General features: G+C 32.5%; 2 protein-coding genes and 1 pseudogene across 2 annotated transcripts; all 3 read right to left on the bottom strand.

The window, feature by feature from the left end:
• LOC120149669 lies at window positions 1-1,984 on the bottom strand (annotated as a pseudogene).
• A 908-nt stretch (window positions 1,985-2,892) lies between these two features.
• On the bottom strand, window positions 2,893-3,213 carry LOC120148645 (calcium-binding protein KRP1-like). Its single transcript, XM_039161930.1, has one exon. It carries the CDS (start codon window positions 3,211-3,213, stop codon window positions 2,893-2,895), a length of 321 nt encoding a protein of 106 aa, XP_039017861.1.
• A 3,882-nt stretch (window positions 3,214-7,095) lies between these two features.
• LOC120209802 (transcription factor MYB41-like) lies at window positions 7,096-8,372 on the bottom strand. The gene is made up of 3 exons (XM_039208939.1): window positions 8,209-8,372; window positions 8,002-8,131; window positions 7,096-7,870 (listed from the first exon to the last, which is right to left on the bottom strand). Exons 1-3 carry the CDS (start codon window positions 8,339-8,341, stop codon window positions 7,174-7,176), a joined length of 960 nt encoding a protein of 319 aa, XP_039064870.1. The 5' UTR covers window positions 8,342-8,372; the 3' UTR covers window positions 7,096-7,173.
• Between the last annotated feature and the right edge of the window lie 7,669 nt (window positions 8,373-16,041).

The following is a 16,041-nucleotide window of genomic DNA, read 5'->3' as shown; positions in this document are numbered from 1 at the left end:
TCATCCAATTGCAGCTGTCTGAAAAAATTGAGAATATCCCTTATGAACAAAATTCAAACCGAAGTTCCCAGGAAAGGTGCAGCTAAAGACAATTACACGCAAGGGATTGCAGACAAAGTGCCTGGGAAAACAGCAAGAGAACGAATGCACGTATGGATGCCACTCCGTTTACATGAGCTTTGCCTTGGAAAAATCCATCAGCTAAAACAGCCAGACATGGAGGGGAAGTATTGAGTTTCTGAAGTGAATAGTTTACCTCGGACATGGATTTCTTTAAGAGTTCCTGCTTCCGAAGCTCATCACTGGTTGGAAGGCCCATCGCCTTCTGTTTTTGGTCGAACTGTACAGGAAGACAAGTTCACGAGTTCAGATTATTATGAATCTTTAAGCCACAAAGAAAACGGACTCTAATGTAAATATATATAAAGCAAGTACTGATATTAAGAATGCCAGACTCTATGAGAGAACCTTTAGTAGAATTTCTTAATGCCTATAAATACTTTTTTTCTCTTTGGAAGTCAAATAACAATATTGGATTTGAATTTGGAGATTCTAATCTCACATTTTATATAGCTCAGAGAAAATATTATAAATTATAAATAAATAAATAAAGAATTGACTGACAGTAAGTTACAAAAACCACGTGCCTACGAGACATCGGTTATATTGGTAAAGGTCGAAGATTTGAAACTTTTGTGTTTCTTGATTCGTTTCCCTGTACACTGATGATAGTTTGGTATACCTGAGATGAGAGCTCTAATGGCAGATAGAAGCTATCAAGACGCAAAATAGAGGGAAAAAAAGAACAGATAGAAAGGGTTACCATCATTTTCTCCAGAGTTTGTCGTGTTTCTGGATCCAAGTCGGACAGTTCGCTGTTCTCTGGTTTAACTTTCTGGGTGTCAATTTCAGGATCTCCTTTCACCAATGATTCCCATTACTCCATTTGGTTGTGCTTTGTGAAAAGGATTGAGATCGATTATCCTCTACAGGAAACGGGAAAAAAATGTGAAAACGACGTTCAGTTAATATCTATCTCATTCTCTTCAAGTGATTTACCAGTGCTCCAGTAACAATCATCGGGCTTGACAGCTTGGTAAAGCTCCCCCTGAAAATAAAAAGGAAATATGTTACTCCGATGTAAACCAACTAGGAACTTTCGAAATCACATGCGCTAACCTACATCGATAACAGGAGGCTGGTCCCCGACTCCAACTTTTAGATGCTTCTTCTTAATCTCACACACAACAAACTTCGATCTAGTTCCGATCGGAACGCGGGAACATTAACAGCGACCTCTTCCAGGGTCTGTGTCCAAGAGTAATTCTCCAGATCAAGACCATTGCCCTTGTTTGGAACTGTCCAAACATTTAGAAAAATGTAAAACAATATATATTACTATTCTCCGTCTTTTTGCAGATTCACAAACAACCTATGCTATAAACACAATTTAAATCCCTAAATTTTGCTTTCCCCTTATCTTTTCATCAAATTAGCTTCGCTTGCAACAAATTGCAATAATAATGACACAATAAAAATGGAAGAATGATATATGTCATATATGTACCTCTCGGGCCAGAGATAGTCTCTTCATCCTTCACATCCTCCTTTTTATCGACCTCCGTTGCTTCCTTCTCCACTTCTTTCTTCATTTCCTTCTCTTCCTTTACTTCCTTCATATTCTCCACTTTCTGAGCCTCCTCTTCAACCATCTTCTTGCTCTTCTCCTTGGCAACTCTCACGATCTCCGCCACCTCCTTATCGATCGACGTTCACTTTCACAAGAAAATCACTCTCTTTAGGAATAAAATCGGAAACCTTCTCCAAGAACTCAACAGGATTTGCCGGATCCAAGCTGGCAGTAAACGACACCGGTTTAGCCGCCGACGCCGGAGATGCCGATGGCTTTTCCTCCTCCTCTTCTTGGTACTCTGTGACTATTGCCATTGCTATCAACAAAAATCCTAACTGTGGCTCAGGCGAAGTACGGTTAGTTGCTTAGTTGTTGGGATCTTGAAGTTTCGTTCAGGGTTTATAATATATATAGTAACGAGGAAAAGGGCGGGAAAGATGTTAAAGAATCTACGAGTTCAACAGAGAATTCCAGAATCTTTTTTGCAAGACTCTTATTGGAATATTTGCTATAAACGTCCTTCTTTTTATATCTGATTACTAAAACATCTTTCTTTATTACTATTATAATTTTAAGGTAATATAAGATTCTAGAATGGATTTTTTTGAAAAGCTAGAATGGGATTTTCTTGTTTGATTTTGTATTATTAACTATAACAATATAAATTATTAATAATAAACACTGTTTTACTAAAAAAAAATTAAAGTACACGCATTAATAGGTGGGTTGATTTGTTCCCTCCTATCCAAATATATTTCAAATAAATTAAATTAAATTTAAATTTAAATTTTTATTGCTTTCAAATTAAAAAATAAATAATGTGGTCAAGTTGGACTTGCTGGGGCTGTAGTAATTTTGTTTGTTCGGCTTGGTTTTAGTATAGAAGTTATTAGACTATAAAAGGCTCTTAACTGATCTGGCATGGATACATCGTAAGCCTATATTTTCTAGCCATCAGTCATTATTGCCTTTATCAAAGTCTCCCACGTTTGGCTGTTATTATTGTTCATCATCTATCGTCATTGTTGATGATTATTAGATCAAGACAATTTGTAATTAAAATTAATTTGACATTTTATTTAAAGTTAATAAAATTAAAAGAAGTGTATATATATTTTTAAATCTTTCAATTATCGAAGATGATAGTTAACAATACTTGACGAGAGATTTTGATCTGATTTATATTTTATTTAAAGTTTAAGGGTTAAATTAAAATTTTATTAAAGTTTAATAATTAAATTAAAAATTAATCATTTTAATTAAAGTGAGTTCGAGTATTGTTTAAGGGTTAACAATACTTGACGCCTCAGGACGCAAAATTCCATCTCACTGAGAGCTCTATCGCCGTCGGTATCACCTTCTTCCACCATGCTCACCAGCTCGTCGTGTCTCAAATCCTGCAACCCCATCAGCGCCGCGTTCCTCTTCAAGCTCTCGACAGTTATCACCCGTTTCTCCTTGTCCATCAACAGCTCAAACCAATTGCTCAGCTCCTTCATTAGCCCTTCTCCTCCCAGATTCTCCGCTATCACCGGCAACAAGTCCTCGAACTCAGCAACCGATTTACCGATACCCGCCATTGCAAAAACTCCTTATGATCTTTTCAAAGAAAGCTCTTGGTTTTGTGTTGGGTTGTTTGAAGAGTGAAGCTCTGTGTTATTTATACAGGCATTTGAGGATTAGAGAAAAGGGAAATGGGTTTTCTTGGAAAGTGGATTGGGATTATGGGCGGTCGGCTTTGATTCTTGCAGGAGCTGAGCTGAAACAGCCTCTGTTTCGGAGAAGTTGTTGTCAATTGGTTTTGGGTTTTTTTTTTAATGTTTGATAGTACTAATGATTCATGTTATGGATTTTTCATAGCAAATTGCAATGAAGACTCAAATTGTCATCAACATACAATCACCGAATCACGTTCGGACGTATGATATGAACTTCCCTCGTTGCATATATTTTTACGTTTTTTTTATAAATTTATGGTAAATAAAAAATATAGTATTTATTCGTATATTTTCAACTATTTGATAATGAGTGCTCATATCCTTGTATGTACGGTGCTTAAATCTAGGACTTCAGATGATAATAGCGATCCCTTAACTATCAAGATCACTGATTTATATATAATTTATTATATTAAATTTGAGGCTATATGAAAATAATAATAACTCTTGATAAAATAATGTCAGACTTTTTAAAATTTTTAAAAATCTTTGAAAGCCTTAACTAATTTCTTTTATAAGTTATGAGAGGTTTAGTAAGATTTTTTAATATATATATATATATATATATATATGATTAGGTTTAATGCAAAATTCCTAAAATTTTAAAAGGTGGATAGAGACAAAAGAGTATTGTTGAGAATTACTGGGTTACTATGGACAATGGATGTCAGTTTCAAAAGAATATTTTAACCCCGTAGATTTTCTTTTTATTTTAATTTTTGTTTGAATTTTTTTAACACGGCCCCTAAAATTCTATATTTGATTGATTAAATTACTAAAGTTGTATATTTTTTTGTTTCAATAAAATTCAGTATCGTTTCAAGTTAAAAAAATGTTTCGGTCATTTATAATAATAATTTGAATATAGATTGTACGCAATTCATGTTGCTAAACATTATTTTTGTTAGTATTAATTAGTAAATAAGTAAAATAAAGTTATCATATTGTGATAAAAAAGCATCGTTTTATAAGTGATCTCATCTTTAGAGTATAATAATGAAATAGACATTGTCTCGTAGATTAGATAAATTACTTTAAAACTCGTACACGAAAATAAAAAGATAAAATTTAAGAAGATTAATCTTTATAAGATAAAAGAGAGAGATTGAAAAGAGAGAGAGAGAGAGAGAGACCATTGTTTTGAAATTTATAAATTATATTACAAAGGAGTAAGACTGGTCTTTATCTGATCATTGTCAATCCGAACTGGCTAACTCCAGCTGGATCCCAGCCTGCAAGATCACTATGCTAAGATATATAGTTGAGTAGTAGGCCGAAGCCGAACTGGCCAACTCCAGCAGGATCCCAGCCTGCAAGATCACTAAGCTAAGATATATAGTTGAGTAGTAGGCCAAAGCCCAAGCCGCGACTGATGGTGGTAGAATAGAAACGTCCAATATGAAACCCAAAGCTTGAAATTTTGCCTCATTTTAGTCGGACGTTGTTGCTGGATTTTGTACACTAATGCTTTGCTACATGCAAGTTATTACAGTTAAGCATGCATGGACGATCCTTTTGTCTCATAGGGTATAAGATTCTCTTATTTTATGGTTCATTTAGGCTCATTGATCATTTAATTTATACTGAATATTACAAAGATTTAAATACAAACCTAAAATTTATTAAAGAGACTTAATGTCTTATTTTATTGATAATCGATAAAATTTTCCTATCTTTAATACAATAAAAGTGCAAAATCGTTGCTCTAGAAGCCTTTTTGTGTCGCCTCATACGGCCTTCTGGATGGCATGGGACATGTGAGAAATGTCGAGTCGTGTGAACTAGGGAAATCACGTATCCTTGTTGGAATACAAAGCTTTGATAATCAGTTTAGGATATTGCTGGTGATTGATCCTTAAAGTCAATTTCAGGATTAAGTGGAACGTATAAAAGGGAATGATAATTCATGGTTAATGGGGTAGTGTTGAAATGAGGAAGGGCCAGCCATGTGCTCCTCCTTATCTCTGTCGTACGGGGTGGAACCTGTCCAGAAAGCCACACCGACCGTACGATCATGATGATATCCATGAAATTGAATCAACAAACATTCATTAATTTAGAAACATCAGTGGATCAAAATTCAAACATTCATATTTAATGTTTCATTCATGTAGAAATATATATTAAAATTTTGAAAAATTAAAATATATAATTATTAATTTCATGAAAGGAAGTGGGACACAAATAAAAAAAATAAACCCATAGCTTATGATTAAACTAAAATGACAAAAATAAATAAAACAGAAAAGACAAAGGCAAATAGCCCAAATGACCTAAACCTTGTCCATTGGGATGCAAATTACAATGGTTGACAACCCAACCCAACACCTCAGACTTTTCCCATCTCCCTTAATAGCTAGCTAGTCCCAAACATATTATTCCACTGCGACACGTCCATTGGGGGGGTTAAGGTAATTGGCTTTCTGGTCAGCCCCATACTAGAGATGAACTGGAAGGTCTTGGGCAATCGGCATAGGTGAGTGATGAGTTGGACCACAGTTTCTGTCAGCTTTCTCTTCAGGCTTTTCGGCTGTAAAAGTTTGTGACATGCCTGTTGCTCTTCTCCATGCGTCCCTCTGTATTATTGTATCCTTTCTATCATCCATAAATCAGTATTTTTCATGTCACATTAGTGTCGTGGCAGCTGGAAAAAAGCACAAGAACATTAATAGGAAAAGGAGATACCTACATTATTGCCGACTTTGGCTTAACTAAAGGCTCGATCGTACAATTATCTCTCAACAATCTTTAACAACGTCAACTGGTCCTAAAACCAAAATGATTTTGAAATTATATTAAAAAGGTAGTGGGAAAAGAGGGGGAAAAGCTTCATACACTTCTTTAAAAGCATCAACTTTCGGATTGGTAAAGAAATAAAAAAAATACATTATATGTGATTGTATTACGAGTAATATTTTAAAGTCATCATTGAATCATTTTACTTATCGAGGTTAATAATTATATTATTATTGTTAAGTACATGATAAATATTTTCTTTTGTTATAATTTTACTTGTTCTCAATGTCGTGCACATGTAGGGACGAAATTATGTTTTGTGCTCCGAGGCCACTACCCCGGTTTTTATTACTAATATATATTAGTTTGAGGTGAATACAAGGTTAATTTGTTCAAAGATTATAAATTATTTGATATTAAATGCTCATACATCCCGACATATATAGTGTTCGAACTTGAGACCTCAATAAATAATAACAATTTCTTAATTATTGAGGTCATTTAGTTCGTGCATATATATATATATATACACACATTTAGACATTTTAATTTCAATTTATTTTAATTTTAGTCACTCATTTTTATTATTAATTGTATTTTATCTATTTAAATTGGTATATTAGCTCGTCCCAGTGCACATGACGATGATTTAATAGTATATTACGTGAATGCTTTCAAGAAAGTTGTATTTGTTCCTATGTACGATAATAGCATGGCTACGTCCAACATAATGGATCAAGGTCAATACAGATGGAGCCGGGGTTTCTCTCACAGATTCGCTGTTGCAGGTGTTATTACAGAGATGGAGACCATCATGGTCGTTGTTTGACAGGTTTTGCACCCAACATTGGGATCTTCTCGGTGCTTGATGTGGAAATATGGGATGCAGGAATATGGGTAGGATTCAAAGAAATTTACTTCCCCGTTTAGGTGTAATTATAATCACAAAAACAGTATTCAAAGAAATATATATATATATATATAAAAGCAAGACAAACCCAAAAGCCACTACAAAAAATAAACAAAGCCGAAAGCCAAAATCACTGATAATGGTGATGATCTAGCCTATAGTATTTAATGCATTATTTACATAAATTCACTGAAATCAAAACCGTCAGGAATTTCAAACTTGAGCAAGCTGCTGAAGCTTTCTCTCTCGTCATCCACACTGCTGCTGCACGTCGACGACGAATTCAACGGCGTAGGACTTGATATCGGCGTTGACCTCAAAGAATCCAAGGTGAAATTCTGGCTGCACCCATTCACTGACCGAGTGTTCGAATTTTCAGACACAAGAGGAACCTCCGAATCTGAACTGCACTGAATATAATTTGGTTGCGAACCTAACGTTTCTTGGGAATTTGGGCAGCAGAAAAACCCTTCTCCAGTGGTTTGCATGGGTTGAACTTGAAAATGGTTTGATTGTAACGTCGGAGGAGGAGCTAGGTTTTCTTGAGAATTATTACAAATCTGCTGGTTTTGCTGGAGATGTTGTAAGATTATTTCTGGGTTCTCTTCTTTCAACGACAAGAGGGTGTTGGCTAGCAGCAATAATTGAGGGTTTAGGAGAGCTTGTGCACCTAACAAGCTTGACACATTGACAAGCGACTGGTTGCACAAAGTGGAGCTCAGAATGGACGAAAGATCAAGAAAATCGAGTCGAGGCGCATGCGTCACCGGATCGATCCCGTTTCTCAGAAGCCTTTTCCTTATATGAGTGTTCCAGTAGTTCTTGATCTCGTTATCTGTCCTTCCCGGCAAGCGAGCGGCAATATCCGACCATCTGATTTACATAAATGAATCAGGTAAGCTATGCTCATGAAAACGACTACACAACAACTTAACATTGACCAAGATGCACACTTTATGCTTTAATGGAAGTTTTAAATGAATTAAATAGATGGAAAATCATACTTGTTGCCCAAAATACTGTGCAGTTGAATTATCGTCTCTTCTTCTTCAAACGAAAACCTTCCTCTCTTGATATCAGGTCTAAGGTAGTTTGTCCATCTCAGACGGCAACTCTTTCCACACCTTTCCAGCCCTAAACAGTTCAAATAAAAGCATCATCAGAATCTGACCATACATACATGCATGCATACATAGGAGACAATTCCATACCAGCTTTCTTAGGAAGGGTACGCCAGTTGCCGGGGCCATGAATCTGAATATAGTTAGTAAGCTTGAGATCTTCTTCCGGTGTCCATGGACCTTTCTTGAGGCCAATTTTGTCACAGCAAGGTGTTCTCCCCATTGATTTTGCTTTGAAGGAATTGAAAGTTACAAATGATGGCTGATCAAGGAGTGAGTGGCGGGTGGAGGACGAGTCCTAGAAGGGAAAATGCCGAAAAGTGCAAGTGGTGGATCCCAAAGAAACGATGGGGACCCTATATATATTGATGGGAATCAGCACAAAGGGTTTCCAATGTTGAAGTCAATGAAATTTGGTGCCGGCCTCTTAACACGTGTCTTTTTCTTTCTGCAGTTCATGTTTACGTACATATTACTAAAAAATGTACATGTTTAATTAGATTTGTATCATCATTGTTTATACATTTTAATTTCTTTAAAAGAAAATATTTCTCACCTCTTTAACGCGTGACATTCTCCAATACTCAATTTCGAGACATTCATGTCATGAGTCATCATCATAGTTATCCACTTTATCTATCCCATCTACCTACTAGGACATTTAATATGAAATCAGACGGTCAAAGAGTCATTCAAATATCATTTGTCACATGATTATTTCTCTCTTCTAAAAAAACATGTTTGAAGAGATGTCCAACTATCATTTATAAATTTTAAGTTTTTTTTCTTTTTCGATATAAATTTAATATAACGAAAGAAATTTAGATATATCACACATAAAAATTATAAAAATTGTATTTATTTTTGCAATAAGAGTATTAAAAGGCAAAGCAATTATGATTATGATTGATGTTAAAATATGGACCGCCATTTGAAATTTTAGCTTGAATCAACTCATATTTATTTAAGATGTTTTTCCTTTTAATTATGATTATTTGTGATAGCATCTTCGATTTCATTATCTAAACATAATGAGAATGGCTTGCCACAAACTTCTTGTTAACGTGATTGGTTGAATATTGATTATAAGTCCTTTCAACGAATAATTAGGTTGAGTGTACACAAACCTTTTTAACTAGTGGACTATGTACAAAATGATTCATAATCTCTAAAAGCACTTTTTTTAAAAGAAAAAATACATAATATTATATAATTCACATTTAAAAATAAAAGATAAAATATAATTATATATAGTTATTTAAAAAATCACATGTTTGATTGTCACGTAAATTAAAGACAATAATATAATAGATCTTTTATCGGCTTCAAATTATAACAACAAATCTTGTTTCAAACGACCTTAAAATTACAGACTTTAACCCAAAAAATAAATTAAAAATCGACTCCAATCCGATTCAATAAGGATGAGTAACTAAATATGCTTTTAGTTTGACCGTATTTGTGCGTCTGACACTTGATAACGATTGGGCGGTAAAGGTAGTTAAGGAAGCTGTCCAAATAGAAGAAAACGCGACACTATTCCATTGCACGTCTTCGCCGAAATTTGAACTTTTACCAACACTGCACTAAAATGTTCATCTACGTACGTTAGCCTTCATCATCGAATCGATCATATTATGTCAACACTTTCCTAGCTGGACCCTCATTCGGACCAAACCACTATGTTTCGGGCACGTGAACCAGAAACAGCACCAGGTGTTGTGTCTAATTCCACCTATAAAGTCAACCCTCCCCTTCAATTTTAGTTTTCGTTCGATCAAGACCAGTTTCCCTCTCAAAATTCGTGGTCCAGGTTAAGTTCGACAGTTGTTCTAAAAAGGGTTAAAGGGTGAAGCTGCTTTTTTAAGGCCAGCATTGAACGCAGGATAAGTGGATGATTAATTCAAACACATTTGACAATAAGGCGCAAGTGTTCATCCACCCCTATCTAACATGACACCATTTGGTCAAATGCTTGTTTCCTTGCCGAAGATCACCATCATGTTGCTTGTTTCCTTGCCTTTCCTTTTATATGCATCTCTTTGTCAATTTTAATTAATTAATATCTTTGAGTATTCTTTAAAATTAGTATATTAATTAATAGAAGGAACATTAAGCAACGTATATCATGATGACATGTCCCTTGTATGACTTCAAACTCTCCAAAGGGGAAAAAAAGGATTTTGGCCCATAGATTTTAATGTTATTTGTTTTATTTAAGATTTAAAGTTTTCGATCTAATGTTTATATTTAGGGTTTAGGATTTAGGATTTAAAGATTAATATTTAGGGTTTATAAGCTAGAGTTTGGAGTTCTTATTTATGATTTAGAATTTAGAATTTATGGTTTAAGCGTTAATGCGTAGGTTTTAATATAAAAAACTAAAATAAATAAGATTATGGAATCTACATTTGAAAACACATATACATCAAATAATTTTTCATATATATTATTAATGCATAAAAAATAGATTGAAAATGTGGCTGAAATGTCACGTCTAGGCCTTGGTCGGGGAAATTTCATGCAATAGTTCGTCACATTGATTGAGCAGTGGTTCATAATTTAATCTATGCTATTACATACCTGTCGCAAATCTAGGGTTTGCTTCTGCATGAGATTGCCATATATGGACATGCATGAATCCATGTCTTTAAAGTTAACCAAAACAATATTTTAGAAATATATGCATATATGGTAGTTATTACACAAAATTCGTTTGTTAATTTATGGTTGTAAGGTGTCCATGATCCCTCAACAAACTTTGAATATTTAGCGATTAAATTTAACAAAACATATATGAGTTGATTTGGATTAAATAAGTTTTTAGCCATTAAATTTAACAAAACTAATATTTAAAAGACTTAACATGACATTTACTCCTTTTAGTGAAGTTAATTGGCTAAAATTTCCAGTAGCATGTTTTAATCAAACACCTTTTAAATATATTTAAAAATGGGACAATGCAAGTATCTTTTGAAAGTTTTAGGGACAAAATAGTCTTAACAAATTCAGGGACAACTCGATACAAAGAGTATTCTTTAAGGGACAAATAGGCTTTTAAGACATTTTTTTAATTATCAATTAAATATTATCTGAAATTGATACGTTAAATAAAATATTAATTTTACTTTATTCATTATTATCATTCAAAGATATTAGTATAGATAATTTAATTTATTAATAATAAAAAATTAATAATATAATTTGATTAAATCAAAATTTTATGATCTAGTACAATCCTCTTGGTTAGCTCGATCGTGTGGGTAGTTTGAATTTGGGGACACGTGGTTAAGGTTGAAGGTGCAAGTGTAGACAGAGTGTGAAACGATTACACGTAGAGGATCAAACGGAGTTGTTGAATTAGATAGCTGGATGCTGGCGTCAATGCAATACTTGATGGACACGGCCACCGTGATGCACGTCTATATGTATGATATTACTAACACAATATAAATAATTAATTAGGTTTATAACCTAATTTTGTATATTATATACTTTAAAATACGGTCAAACCATGCATCTATCGCCTTATATTATTCGAATGAAGGTTCCACGTGCATGTTTTTGGTGGTAGATTCACTCATGAATGCCCATATAATTCATTTAATTTCCTGTGTATTACTTAACGACACTGAAAACTTAGTGTATATTTGCTTAGTACATATATAAAATAAAAATGGACTGGTTAGTTTAAATATAAATTTTGGTAATATATATATATATATATATTATAACACTTGAACTATTGATTAAAAGAGAAAAAATTAAAAAAATGATATTTTAGCATAGTTAATATTTAATGAGTACTAGAATAAAAATAAAATAAAATATTATATATGATTTTAGAAAAAAAATAGTTAAATGATTAATTATTAAAAAACACTTATTAGGTATGATTTTAGAGAAAAAAATTATTTAATGACCAAAATAAAAATTTGAGAATAAATGAAGTACCAAACAAGTAGCTTACATTTTAACTATTAATTTAATATATTTTCAAAGCCCAATAAGTCTGGACCCATCATCAGATATTGGGCTCTTTAACTTCGGAGTCCATGGAAATTTGAAGAAATTTAAATTGTTACAAATTTATAGAAATTGAAATTATTATTGATTTAAGGGTAAACTATGTGAATAGTCCCCTATGTTTTCAGTCTAACCGAGTTTGGTCACCAATTTAAAAATTAAGGGGAAATGGTCCCTAATGTTATCTATCCATTCGATTTTAGTACCTAATGTTATTGATCCGTTCGATTTTAGTCTCTCAACCGTTAACTACAGTTCAATTTTAGTCCCTCAACCGTTAACTACAGTTCAATTTTAGTCCCTCAACCATGTTATAGACTTAAATAAAATGGGGTTAACGAAAATTAATAGCAAATGGACTTAAACTGGACAAACCAATAATGTGAGGACCATTTACCCTTAATTTTTAAATTAGTGACCAAAGTCGGTCAAACCCTAAACAAAAATAAATATTCACATAGTTTACCCTTAATTTAAATGAACTTAGTTATAAATTTAAGGAAATATATATTGTTATACATTTAAACGGTTAGAAACTTATGAAAATTAAAATTAATTTAAATGAAGTTAGTTATAAATTTGGAGAAATCTAAATTGTTATAAACCTAACTATAACTTAAATCCGGTATTATGATATGAAAAAAAATTATAATACTAATAAATAATAAAAACAAAAAGAAATGTCACTAATGATTTTTTTTGCGAATAAGGTTTACAGTACGATGATCATTGATTCTCACGTATGAGATTTCTCTATAGTAATTATTATTCAACAAGATTGTCATTGTCATTGTTTTCATCATCTTAACCTACATTATCACTGACATTGTCGACTTTCATGTGTGTTGGTTGGACACGTTCATTCATTGAAACACCTCATTGTATGATGATGGGTGAATAACGAATGTAAAGGTGCTTGATCAACAATCTCATTGTTGACTGCAGAAATTCAGTAAATATCATCGGTGAAAATAATGTCATTAGTTGAACTGATTGAATGGGCTATGGTGGTATTGGTGAAATAGATTTATCATTTAAATACAATATGTACAAAGTAAATATAGAGTATGATAGAACTAATGTGTAATAATCTTATGTTAAACTCGATATAATCATATGGACGGAACAAAACATGGTGTATGACGCGATGTTTTGAGCGGTTTCACTAATGCCAAATTGAAAGGGTTCATTATTCTATGAATTGAAACATAATACGAAATTTGTTCAATATATTACTCTATCCGACTCATCATTTGTGCCTTATATTGATTATGTACATAATTCTAAGAAATACATTTGACTACGAGAAATTAAAAATTATCTTCAAAAAAGTTATTGATAGATTTATTTTAATATGTGTAAAAGAGTATTACACACAAGGGTAAAAAATGAAATATAAGTGTTATTGTTTATTGATTTTTCTTACAAGACATTTTGAATGAGACAATTTTAAAAATAAAAAAAGACACATTTCGTTGGATTGAGAAAGTATCACATAAGGCAAAACGGTCTTTTAAAAAAACATAAATGATCAAACGTGTATTTATTTTATATTTTTAAAAATGTAAAATAAAAATTAACCATACATGAATGTTAATTTAGAAATGGTAAACTACTTGAATGACCGTTTAACTATGAGATTAGTGTCAATACGACCATCGTTTTATAAATTTTGTCAATATGACCACTTAACTATTTAATTGGTTTCAATCAAGCTACATGCCATTAATATTTGATGGAAGTATTGATGTGACAATTAATAAAATTATTATAATTATATATTTAGTCCTCAAGACTTACACATTCTATTAATTTAGTCATAGTTTTTATTTAATTAAAAAATTAACAATCTAATAAGGAGGTATCACATGTCAACCAATTATTGTGACAATTCTCTAGTGACACGTGTCATCATCTTATTGGAGATTTTTCAATTAAATTAAATATTAAAATTAATAAAAAAAACTCTCCAATCACGTGATGACATGTGTCACTAGTGAAATATCAAAATAATCAATTGACACGAGGCACCTCCAGATAATTAATTTTTTGAATTAAATTAAAATTATAATTAAATTAATAGAATATGTAAGTATTGAAGATCAAATATAAATTATACCAATTTTATTAACTCATGATGATCGGTTGGAAATATTACTATTGAAACCATCAAAATATCTAAATTAGGATGTCTTCTCTAAGGTTGCATTTTATCCATAAATGTAACACCCCCAATCCGTACCGACCCGAATACGAGTCTAAGGTGTCACATTAACTTTTTAAACTTTGACTCTTGACAGAATTAAAGGAAATTCAAAACTTTCATTAAAATAAAGTAGTTTATTTACATAAGTTGACCAAAATAAACAAAATCGACCAGAGCATTCATAACTAACACCTTTCCTTACATGCCAACATACTATACAAAAATCAACATACATACTTTATTAGTTACTTCTGATATGATCTTCTAGCAGTGTTGCTGTTCTTGCCACTCTTATTTTTGTTCTTCCCGATTCTTGGTACCTACGTGTAAATCACTTACACGCTAAGTCACAGACTTAGTTAGACATAACATAAATATATGTATATACATATATAACAACGAATTCATGATCATGCACTCTTACCATTGATCATGACATTTCAACTTGCATGTACCTATTACACTATAACATATATGATGATAACATGCACATATATAAAACTTGTATTCTTATGCTAGTTTCACTTTAATTTATCTTTGGATCGCCCATGTACGTTATTGAGAACAAAAGGTACGCAAGTACACTGAGGTTGTGCACAATGCTGTCACCACAACTCGAATAAAATCCCACTAGGGGCACTGAATATTTGTCCCGAAGGACCACTATGTCCCAAAGGACCATTGATAGTCCCTCGACTCTTGACATGCCAATTATACCTACAGCTCTCACATTAAGTAACATAATCATTTTCATTATTTCCCATACCTGAATGGATTCTCATATAATTGCACTCATTCAAATAAGTTCATATTAAAGCATGAATGAATTATGCATGAAAGCACTATAACATTAATACATATATAAATATGCATGTACATGAATGTGAAATCATAAGTTTAACTATAAGAGATAGACTAATCGCAAGTCTTATCTCAATACAATTTTATATAAGATATGCACTCACCTTAGCCTTGCTTTGACTCGATTCTAATCATTCGATTGTTCTGGAACAAGATTACGTTCTATATCTACATAGTAATACATTGGTACATATCAATATACTAATTGATATATTCTAAACTATCACTCCTTAGGCTAAAAAGAAAGCTATTTTCATCTTTTAATGAACGTATGCATCGATGCACTCTACAGTGTATCAATGCATTCCTTAACGTGTGCATCGATGCACTACCTGTGCATCGGTACACAAATCACCTTCGATGTTTTAATCTTAAGGGGGTGCATCGATGCACTCCTCATGCATCGATGCACTAATTACATTCGATGTTCATTTATTTGAGAGTGCATCGATACACATTGAAGATGCATCGATGCACATAATCTAGAAATTCCATTTTAAGCACGAAATTCATTCTCTTTTCATCTCAACTCTTCATCTTTCACCTCCTTTAATATCCCTAACTTGAATACACATGCTTAAACTAATTTATACCCATTCAATATCTCTTAAACTTCAAAATTCAATCCTCCACATAAAATTCAAGAATCTCACTCAAATTCCAACATGTTCTAAAGCTAATTATAACATTTCATATTCTTTAATCAAGTTGGTGACAAGTCAAATTCAACTTCCAATTCTCATTATGAACTTTATTTCAAAATTTCATTCAAGAACTCCTAACCTTTAATCCTTCCTACACTCTTCATCTTGTTGTTTTAAGATAAATTA

Source organism: Hibiscus syriacus, unplaced genomic scaffold, assembly GCF_006381635.1.
Source record: "Hibiscus syriacus cultivar Baekdansim isolate YM2019G1 unplaced genomic scaffold, ASM638163v2 tig00000002_pilon, whole genome shotgun sequence".
NCBI lineage: Eukaryota > Viridiplantae > Streptophyta > Magnoliopsida > Malvales > Malvaceae > Hibiscus > Hibiscus syriacus.
The sequence above is the reverse complement of the archived record's forward strand: the minus strand, read 5'-3'. Positions and strand labels throughout refer to the sequence as shown.

Bases quoted from the DNA above. Each gene is read 5' to 3' on its own strand.
- LOC120148645 (XM_039161930.1), bottom strand. From the start codon at position 3,213: ATGGCGGGTATCGGTAAATCGGTTGCTGAGTTCGAGGACTTGTTGCCG.
- LOC120209802 (XM_039208939.1), bottom strand. From the start codon at position 8,341: ATGGGGAGAACACCTTGCTGTGACAAAATTGGCCTCAAGAAAGGTCCA. The intron at 8,132-8,208 runs GTATGGAATTGT...TGAACTGTTTAG, and splicing joins TACCCTTCCTAAGAAAGCTG to GGCTGGAAAGGTGTGGAAAG. The intron at 7,871-8,001 runs GTATGATTTTCC...TATGTAAATCAG, and splicing joins CACAGTATTTTGGGCAACAA to ATGGTCGGATATTGCCGCTC.